General features: G+C 35.1%; 1 protein-coding gene across 1 annotated transcript in view; it reads right to left on the minus strand.

Annotated features, from left to right (window-relative positions):
- Positions 1-11,049, minus strand: part of LOC125075274 (actin depolymerising venom protein gelsolin 1-like) — a 31,050-nt gene extending 20,001 nt beyond the window's left edge. Inside the window, exons 1-3 of the mRNA XM_047686988.1 lie at positions 10,913-11,049; positions 2,836-2,947; positions 247-327 (exon numbers count right to left, since the gene is read on the minus strand). Coding sequence (XP_047542944.1) covers positions 247-327; positions 2,836-2,946 — 192 coding nt within the window. The 5' untranslated portion in view covers position 2,947; positions 10,913-11,049. The remainder of the gene's footprint in view (positions 1-246; positions 328-2,835; positions 2,948-10,912) is intronic.
- Between the last annotated feature and the right edge of the window lie 623 nt (positions 11,050-11,672).

Genomic DNA, 11,672 nt, shown 5'->3' on the forward strand with positions numbered 1-11,672 from the left:
TCAATAGGATTATAATAACCTAACCCGCATTGGAGCAGCGTGTTAGGTTATGGCAAATCTACTCCTCAAGCTATGGGTACCTTTAGGCTGTTGAGGTTAAAGCTTCTTTAGCAGCGTTGGGTTTGGTACCTTGGTAACTTTTTGGTAGAAAATCTAATGGGTTCGCGATACATGCACCTTGCTCATGACTGCAATAGATAATAATAATAAAAACAAACGAACTTCAAAAAATTTGGTCATGTATACCTCTATCCTCCACAGCTCGAGTCCAGCTCGCTGACCCGCGCTGGCGAACGCTGGATGAGTCCTCGCCTTCAGTCTCGCATCCTGAAATGAAAAAATATTGAAAACAGTATCTTTGGAACTTTCTTGTCTCACTTAGCATACGAGGTGGCATATTTCAAGAACTGGTTTCCAAGAGTCAAAAAGTTATGGCGTTTTTCAGCCGAGGTATTACAAGTAGCTTTATGAGGTTTGGAAATTAGCAGTGATTCCTTCCGTAAGTCGGGAAGCTCGTAAAGCCGTTAGTCCTGCGTTTAAGCCCTTTTCGGTCGTCTTGGTGCGATCTTAACGTACACAGTAGTAATGTAATGGAGCTCCGTGACAGAACCGAAATCTTCGGATAACCGAATTAAAAATCTATCAGGCTGGACAGTATTTGGACATTGCAGCGTGACTTTATTGCTATTTTATATATAATTCTAAAATAAAAGTAGCTATTACGTCATAGCTGATAATTAATTTAGTTCTTCGTTTAAATGAAATTAGGCTAATTTGATTTTTAATGAATATTATATAATTCAAATCAAATCAAATTTAGTCAAGTAAACTTCACAATGAAGCGTTTTTAAATCGTCGATATCAATATAATACCACCGTTTCGGAAAGCAGCCTCCAGCGAGGAGAATCGAGAAGAAACTCGCACAAAAACACAACACTAAAGAATCAATAGATATTATATGTATGTATTTAATTTTTTATTATGTATAATGATTCTGTTCTTCAGAATTATGATCTATGACTATGACTGGCAAACAGCTCTGCCATTAAAAATCCCGTCAAAAAACAAACAAACAGACAAAAAATGTTATTTGATATATGTACCGTGTATAACAAACACAAACAGACACTTATATTTTTTTATGTATAAAATAATAATCATAAATAATATGATATATACATTAAAGATACTTGTTTGCCGTTTCATAAATCAAATCATTTGTTAAAAATTAATCGGTAAAGAAGGCATATTATTCGATACAAGATTATATAGATGATAAAAAAGCTTGGAGTTAACGCTTGTTGACTTCCAGGCAGGAGACATAACATACATATATAATTGTATTTAACTAACATGACTGTATTTTTGGATGTTGAAAAAGAGTAACTACTGAATTTCTCGCCGATTCTTCTCGGTATAATCTACCACTGGGTACCATTCCCTAATACCTAGGATGTGCAGGCAGTATGGGGAAATTTGTAAAAGGGATGGGTCCATCGATTTGTTTTGCGACAGTTTAACGGAATTTAAGTCAAAGATTTACAATAGCATTGTTCATCGATCGTAACTTAACTTATGCTGTGTTATGTCGTAACTGTATTTTTTTTTTCTTTAAGAGTTTCGTGGTTGTTTCACATTATTGACTTTTCGGCTTTTCTTTGTTTTTCTTTTTTAAGTTACCCTATTTTTATTAATTAGCTACTTAAATACTGGTAGTCCTAGTTTGAGTTTTAATTTTAGCTTTATATGTTTACGTATAGTTTTATTTTTTAGGCATGCTGTAACTACCTTTAAGTGAAATTACATGTATAATGGCAACCTAAGGATAGATAAATTTTATGTAAAATATCCACATGTAATTTTGTTGGTGGTTCTTTAATAAATAAATAAATAAATAAATAAATAAATAAATACATCCGAACCGGTGGTAGCTTCACTTAATATAGTCTGTTAAATGACCATACAAAAGTGCTTGTAAAAGCCTACTCGAATAAAGTATATTTTGATTTTGTTATTACTAAAGTATATAACTCGAGTAATATGCGAAACATAAGAACATGATTGATTCAGCATTGAACGCTAATTACATAAGTGGGTGCCGACCATTATCCTATAAAGAGCGACTTGTTTACCATAGGGACATGGCGCCTTATATAGCTTAGTGTGTCTGAACTATTCCTTACAATATTTAGACATTGTGGTAGGGTTTTTTAGGGAGGGAATGCAATTCCGGCCCCTATTTTCAATCCCGGGATTACGGGATTGAAAAAGACATACCCGGGATTTCGGGATAGCCCCGGGATTGAAAATTTGTATTAAAAACGACAAAAAAATCATCGGTTATCATTTTTATTTAAACTCAAGTCTTTAAACTTAAGGGATTTTGGGATCCGGGATTCCGGGACTGCATTCCCTATTTGTAGGGCGAGCCTGGGTAGGTACCACTCGCTCATCAGATATTCTACTGCGGTTTGAAGGACGAATAAGCCAGTGTGACTACAGGCAAGGACATAACATCTTAGTTCTCAAGGTTGAAGGCGCAATGGTGATGTAAGGAATGGTTATTATTTCCCACAGCGCTCTTGTCTATGGGCGGTGGTGACCGCTTACCATCAGGTGGTCCATTTGCTCGGCCGCCCAACTATCTTAATATATATACATATTATCTAACAATAAATTTATATACAGGACAGATTAAATAAAATTGACATCAATCACCGCTTCGGAATGTAGATTCTACCGAGAAGAACCGGCAAGAAACTCTTTGAATACTTTAACCAAAATACGCGGGTTGAAGTTATTTAATAAAAACGAAATCGTAGGATCTACAGTACCTTATCAGATAAAGACGTGATGTGGGGCGTCACCTGCTGCTGTTTCGCCGTGGACCGGGCGTGTGCGGATGCTGTGAGGGCAATGACCGCCCAGAGAATAAGTAACTTCATTCTGTAACAAATAATTATTGATCTTAATGAATACTAGTGTTTATTGTCTAGACACGTAAGCAGAGTGAGGCATTAATGTTAAGAATGTCTTAGTACCGTTTTTTTGTTTCTCGCTGGAAAAACGCGTTAAGCGCTTCCCCCGCTGATGGAAGTGGGGGGGGGGGGGGGGTTATGTGAGACTCGCCGGTGCCCTGGCCCCGGAACACCGGAATAGCCACTAAAAAACCAGCGGTACCCTCTCCGCCGAGATGGCCCAGTGGTTAGAACGCGTGCATCTTAACCGATGATTTCGCGTTCAAACCCAGGCAAACACCACTGAATTTTCATGTGCATAATTTGTGTTTATAATTCATCTCGTGCTCGGCGGTGAAGGTAAACATCGTAAGGATCTTGCGTGTGTCTAATTTCAACGAAATTCTGCCACATGTGTATTCCATCAATCCGCATTGTAGCAGCGTGGTGGAATATGCTGCAAACCTTCTCCTCAAAGGGAGAGGAGGCCTTAGCCCAGCAGTGGGAAATTTACAGGCTGTTAACGTAAAAAAAAAAACACGCAAAGAAAGGGATGATTGGAAAAAGAGGCCTTTGCCGACTGGCGAACAGATCTAGAGTATCATCTTCTACGAACAGATATTAAGTTAATTCGGTTTTTTTTTAAGTTTAAATTTATTGTAACTTATTAAGAGATCTGAGAAAGAGGCTGTTATTATTATTAAACTTATATTTTTTTTGTTACGTTTTAGATACAAGGAATTTAATTTAAAAAACAAAATCTTGTCTTTCAATGAAACTCATTTGTTTCTGTTCAAAAACAGTCTGTTTAAAGCGTCTACAGCGGACTGGTTTACGGGCCACCGAGCGATGTAAGTCTCAGGATCGTTCCCGACTCCTTGGGCTATAGTCGTACCCACTCCTAACACAAGTGATAAGTGATAAGCATTTTAACTAATCCTTAAAAACAAAATAAAAAATAAATCTCCTTATTGAGAAGTTTTTTCCGCGGCTTATAAGCACAATTATTTATTTATTTATCACTACACTTGCACGTGTTATACTCGTACACAAAGACATATTAATATAAAGCGTGCTCTACGATACACAGGTATATTTTTTTACTAAAATAATTTTATAATACTAAAATACTAGAGATTAACTACGTTTAATTAAACAATAAATTTTATAATCAACAAGTTCAGTTTTATAATTGATCGCGTTAATAACATACAACAAAATAAATTCAATAAAAAATTAAGAGAATTAGTAAATAGGAATAAATAAAAAAAAAAATCATTAATAAATCGAATATTAAATAATAATAATAACTTTAAATAGATTTTTCGTTGATATCTTAAACTAACATGCTTACAATAATTTGTTTTGTAATTAAGATCTTATACATACGTCACGTAAGGGAAAAGCTTTATGCCTCAAGAGTTTGAACCCAGGACCTCGTGTATGTGGCCTTACTATCTAACCATATTTAGCCATAAGACAATAAATCTGGAGCATATGTTTGTAATGTTAAAACAACCGCTATTTACTAAATAATTTTTTTTCCGTTTGTACTGTCTCTAGAACGGCCGGACGGATATTGATGGGACTTTCACTGGCAGATAGCTCAAACTCAAACTCAAATTCCTTTACTCAATATAGAAGCATTACCAACACCCTGACCTGAGAAGAACCGGCGAAAGAAACTCAGCGGATCTTTTTTTTGTCAAACTAATTAAATACGTACATTAAATATGATTAGAAACAGCAAGGAGGCGATCGTTTTATTCCCAAGGTCATCAATCATAAACTCACTAATTGTATAGTAACCTTTCGCACACAGGCGTTCCTTAAATTTTTTTTTAAATTTGGCAACTGAAGCATTTTGGACGCTTTCTGGGATCCTGTTGTAGAAGCGTATACATTGACCCACAAAAGAGTTATTGACTCTGTGCAGTCGAGTAACAGGAGTAACAAGTTTGTGTTTGTACCTTGTAATAAGGAGTATCTTGGACTACAACGATAACTTTTTTAAGTTAAGTTCAAACGCGCACGAAGTCGCGGGCACGGCTAGTCCAGCTATAAGACCAAAGACAGCCAATGCCTCAATAAAAACGAAGATTAGGTCATCACGCGGAACAAATACTATTTAAACACGTACAATTATCATTGTTAGACTATTTTTTCCTTCCTAAGTATATGAATCACTCGTTATCAAGGTTTTTCTATAGCAAGAAATATTTCCTGGCTTCGTATATGTTTATTACAAACACAATACAAACGAATATGTTCACACACGCACAATTGTAGAACTATTATCTGTTTGAAATTTCTTGAATAAACTATTTTGAACTTGTTTTTTTTATGGCATCGGTTGGCGGACGAGCATATGGGCCACCTGATGGTAAGTCACCACCGCCCATAGACAAAGGCGCCGTGAGAAATATTAACCATTCCTTACATATCCGAAACGGTGGTAGTGTTTAAGACGACCTCCGTGGTCGAGTAGTGTGTACACCGGTTTTCATGGGTACGCCACTCCGAGTCAATGTAGAAAAAGTACATTAGTTTTCTATGTTGTCTCGGGTCTGGGTGTTTGTACCGTCGTTACTTCTGATCTTCCATAACACAAGTGCTTTAGCTACATACATTGGGATCAGAGTGATGTATGTGATGTTGTCCAATATTGACGCTTCAAAAACGCTTTATTGCGAAGTTTACTCTATTAAATTTGATTTGAATTTATATTTAGTATTATATAATTATTGGTACACATTTTATTCACTCATATCTCATAAGAGGTCATTCTTATCATAGTTTTAGAGTTCAAGAGATCTCATTCAAACGTCATAAAATAATAACGCGAGAGATTGTTGTGAATTTTACACGTTTTAGTGGTAACGGCACCATCTAATATGCTGTGCCGTGTTCCGGTTTGAAGGGAAGACCATCTTAGTTCCCAGGGTCGGTGACGCATTGGTGTATGTAAGGAATGGGCATTATCTTTTACAGCGTCTAAGACTATGGGCGGTGGTGACCATTTACCATCAGGTGGCCGATTGGCTCGTCCGCCTAACCATAGTTACACTGACTCACGCTTTAAGCCGGAATACAATGGATACTGGTTTGGCGGTAGAATATCTGATGAGTACCACCGAGTATTCAATAACGATTTTCTTTTGAATCAAATATCGTTATTCAACATCGAGATAATTCAAAGTATTCATAATATAGTAAGGAAAGGTTTTAACATATAAGGTAGTCTAAAAAGAGGGGAGACTTAAATAAAAAAGGGGTACAATAAGGATATATATACAATTTTTAGATTGAAGAAAATCACTTATTATTTTCCGACTGGGAAAGTTGAAATTCTAGGCTTCTCTCTAATATAGTATGCATGTATTATACATATAAACTTTCCTCTTGAATTGCTCTGTTTATTGACGAAAACCGCATTAAAATCCGTTGCGTAGTTTAAAAGATCCAAGCATACAGAGCGGGAAGCGACTTGGTTTTATACTCTGTTGAAATATAAAACTAAAAAATGTCACTTGTAAATGACCCATTAACAGCCTGTAAATTTCCAACGGCTGGGCGTAGGCCTCCTCATCTTTTTAAGAGAAGGTTCGGAGCATATTCCACCACGCTGCTCCAATGCGGGTCGATGGAATAGACATTTGGCAGAATTTCGTTGAAATTAGACACATGCAGGTTTCCTCGCGATGTTTTCCTTCACCGAGCACGAGATGAATTATTATACAAATTAAGCGCTGAATATTCAGTGGTGCTTGTCTAGGTTTGAACCCGAAATCATCGGTTAAGATGCACGCGTTCTAACCACTGGGCCATCTCGGCTCTAAATTGCCCATTTGCTCTAATTTCTATGGTATTTGTTTAATTCTACAATAAGATAGTATATCTAAAATTATTAATTAATAATATTAAAACTAAAACCATTAACTAACTAAGGTTATGATTTAACGACACGATACAATACGAGGAAGTATTGTTGTAGATAGCTTATGAAGTCAACCACTAGATTAATCACAGAGGATCAAAGAGGGATAGCCTTCTACTCAAAAACTGGAACGGAGAAAACTGATAATTTTATAGAAATCTAATGTGATGTCGTAGCTATGAACGTTGTATATAAAGATATTCTGTAGTATATTGAGACAGGGGGGCGGTCGCTAGTTTTAAATAAATTGATATGATGATAATTGGTGTGTTCTACGAGGTCACCTTATCTCTTAACATAGTTAAAGGGTGAAATACTTCTTAAAATACATAACGCAATCAATAATTATTTATATCAACGTGTAACCAAAACTGTCTGTCTGTTGCTCTTTCAAGGCCAAACCACTGAAACGATTTAAACGTGTATGTATATTCACAGTAACATTGATCACTTTGATAGAATCAGTGATAATCATTGTACGTGCAGACGTAAGGATGAGCTTATAACGCCAAGTTTCCGACTCCGCAAAGTCGATAAATCAATATCGGGGCAAGGTATCCGCTTCTATAATAAATTTCTGCAGACGTTTTTAACTTTGCCGTTTCATAGATTCAAATCATTTGTTAAAAATACATCGGTAAAGTAGGCATATTATTCGATACGAGATTATATAGATGATAAAAAGCGTGGAGTTAATGCTTGTCGACTTCCAGGCAGGAGACATAACATACATATATAATAGTATTTAACTAACATGACTGTATTTTAGATGTTAAAAAGGGTAAGTACTGAGTTTGTTGCCGGTTTTTCTCGGTAGAATCTACATTCCGAACCGGTGGTAGCTTCGCTTAATATAGTATGTCAAAAGTGCTCGTAAAAGCCTACTTGAATAAAGTATATTTTGATTTAGATTGAATTTAATTTGGTATCAAGCTGAACAAAAATCTAAGCTAAGTATCAGCTAAGCAGCCGGCATTACTTTTTACAAATTTTTACGTATTTTGGCCGTAAGTTATCGACCCGCTAATACTTATCTATCCAGTTTATACTATGTTATTATTTATAAACCCTGATCGAATTATAAGCGTATCATAGTTTTTATCACGAATCTTTTTATTTTGATGTCCCCAAAAATTAAACTCCGTATTCAGTGATACGATAACTGGTTTATAAATGAGCTCAAATAACTTAAATTATATCGAGAAGAACCGGATAGAAAGTCTATGTATACTTTCAAATACAAGAATTATTTAAAAGGAGACTTCAAACTACAAGGGTTTTTAATTATGTCTTTCTAAATTACAAGCTAAAACCATCACTTGGTGGGGGTTTTGTGCAAGCCCGTCTGGGTTGGTACCACTCACACGCCATATATTCCCGCTAATAATACTTAGTGTAGGCACAAGGGACATAACATCTCAGTTCCCAATGTTGGTGGTGTATTGGCGATGATTTACATACATTAATAGCCTGTAAATTTCCCACTACTGGGCTAAGGCCTCCTCTCCTTTTTGAGGAGAAGATTTCGAGCATTCCACCACGCTGCTCCAATGCCGGTTGGTGGATACACATGTGGCACAATTTCGTTGAAATTAGACCCATGCAGGTTTCCTCACGATGTTTTCCTTCGCCGAGTACGAGATGAATTATAAACACAAATTAAGCACATGAAAATTCAGTGGTGCTTGCCTGGGTTGCATGGAATGGTTAATATTTCTTGCAGATCTAATGGCTATGTGGTGAGTTACTGGTTAGTTTGTGGTGACTCAGGTAGCCCACTAAAGCAAGTAAAGTTTAAAGGTCCGAGATTGACTTTGAGATAGAAAATGGCCGACAGCGCATTCCTTGGTGATATCATTTGTTCACACATAACAGGAAGTAATATTTATCTTTATAATGGCAACCCTACACATACAAGACAAAACAACCTCGCTAAAGATTACTATTTAGATAAAAATGACACGTATTTTAATAAAAAAAAACCTTCAATAACATGCTTGATTTTAAAACTTACATAAAATCAAAATATACTTTATTCAAGTAGGCTTTTACGAGCACTTTTGAATCGTCTTATTGCAGGTATTACGTGAAGCTACCACCGGTTCGGAATCTAGATTCTACCGAGACGAACCGGCATGAAATTCAGTGGTTACTCTTTTAATATACTTTGTTTAACTGGAATGCATTAAATTTTATTGTAATAATTAAGTTAAATCATATGAATTACTAGTTGAGTTGATTTAATTACGGCATCACTTCATAAAACTCTAAAGTTACCAGTGTTTCTCTACTATATTGTACATGTATTATACATATAAACCTCCCTCTTGAATCAATCTATCTACTAAAGCGGTAAGCGAATTTGTTTTATACTATACATTGGTCGAGAGCTTAGATAATCTGTTTTATTCATAATGGTTTTGCGAAAACCGTTGTGAACGTCGAATTTTTATTCAAGTAAACTCATAAAAGCACATTTGAATCGTAATGCTACAGGGTTGAATTATATGTATAAATAAATGAAATATTGGACAACATCACACACATTACTCTGATCCCAATGTAAGTAGCTAAAGCACTTGTGTTATGGAAGATCAGAAGTAACGACGGTACAAACACCCAGACCAGAGACAACATAGAAAACTAATGAACTTTTTCTACATCGACTCGGCCGGGAATCGAACCCGGGACCTCGGAGTGGCGTACCCATGAAAACTGGTGTGCACACTTCTCGACCACGGAGGTCGTCTCTAAAGCTACCTTCGGTTCGGAAAGTAGATTCTACTGAGAATCGACGAGAAACTCAGTAGTTACTCTTTACCACCATTTAAATTACAGAGTATATAAGTAAACGACAATTTTTTTTTTATATCCTGCCTAGAAGTCAATAAATACTAAGGCCACGCTTTTTATCGTTAATATAATCTTGTATTGAGTACGCCTTATTTATCAATGTTTTTTTTTTATATAAGCTTTAATAGTTTTACTAATTTTTTTTTTAGCATTAGCGGCCTGTAAATTTTCCCACTGCTGGGCCTTTGAGGAGAAGGTTTTGGAGCATATTCTACCACGCTGCTCCAATGCGGGTTGGCGGAATACACATGTGGCAGAATCTCGTTGAAATTAGACACATGCAGGTTTCCTCACGATGTTTTCCTTCACCGCTGAGCACGAGATGAATTATAAACACAAATTAAGCACATGAAAATTCAGTGGTGCCTGCCTTGGTTTGAACCCGAAATCATCGGTTAAGATACACGCGTTCTAACCACTGGGCCATCTCGGCTCTAATACTAATGAATTCAACTTATATAAATAGTCTTGTATATTACAAAATATTTCATAAAACGTATATATCTACTTAGTATAAAACAACTGTACGCTTAGATCATTTGAACTACACAACGGATTTTAATACGGCTCTCATCAATAAACTGAGCTATTCAAAATGTGTTTTTTTATGTTTATTATACCCGAACGTATAGCTAGTAAATACATAATATATGTATGTACATTGTATATACTTGTAAATATGAACTAATAGTTTTAAAACAGTTGAAATTACGTTTTCACGAGCGCTCATATAACATTAAAGCAAAAATTTCTTTGGAGAAGAAATTCCAGTGGTATATTTTTTATCTAAATCTGTTCGAAATATATATAATAGATAGATAGTGAATTTATCTATTTCTAAATATTGGAGGTAGTTAGCTAGTTCATCTTTAAACAGAAGGTTAGGTTTAAATTAAAGATATAAAATAATGACAATTAAATACTAATATTTGTACAAACTATTACAATATTTTAAATATTTATACGTTTAATATACCTCAATTAACTATTCAACAATTAAAAATCGTTAATTTAAATATCAAACCGTCTATACCTCATTTATATTATGTTCTAAGAAAAGACTAACGCGATAGAATTTATACATATGTTTTTAATTACAAATTTAACTTATATTCCGATAATGTTATTCCAATATATACTTAAAAATCAAATTTTATTACTTACGTGTAAACAAACACAAACACTATTTAATACAAATTTAAAATAAACACAGAAAAAAACAAACAACTCCTTCGAATGAAAAAACCCGACTGAATCAAAGTTGGACGAATCGCCGATTGAGCGTCGTAAAATTCAAAATGGCGCCGGTCAAAACTCAAATGTCAAATGGACAAATGTGATACATAACAGTATCAGTTATGAAGATTACAAATTTGACGCGACTTTGCTTTTAAAATATAAAAACATTAATTCTTGTCATATCAATATTCTAAATTAAATGCGGTCTTAATTAATTACGAAGTACAGGTACTTATTATCATTACATAGTATAAAACAAAGTCGCTTACCGCTGTCTGTCCCTATGTATGCTTAGATCTTTAAAATTACGCAACGGATTTTGATGCGGTTTTTTTAATAGATGGATTGATTTAGAGGAAGGTTTATATGTATATTACACGCACAATATAGTAGAGAAACACTGATAATTTTAGAGGCATCTAAAGTGATGTAAATAAACACGTTTTTGCGCTTACATTGGAAACGCTGGCTCCACCCTACGAGATAGATCCAAATAATGTACAACAGTATTATACACCTTAAAACGGTCTAAAAAAGGTCCGCGATGGGATATGTCTAATTCTTAGGGATAACCCACAATAACCATTTTTTATCCTTTACCATTTACGAGAATAAATGGCTTATTTTTGGAGCGATTTTAAGCATTACAGCATTAATCCTTATCCAATTAAGTACCTTAAATACA

Source organism: Vanessa atalanta, chromosome 30 (genome assembly GCF_905147765.1).
Source record: "Vanessa atalanta chromosome 30, ilVanAtal1.2, whole genome shotgun sequence".
Classification (NCBI taxonomy): domain Eukaryota; kingdom Metazoa; phylum Arthropoda; class Insecta; order Lepidoptera; family Nymphalidae; genus Vanessa; species Vanessa atalanta.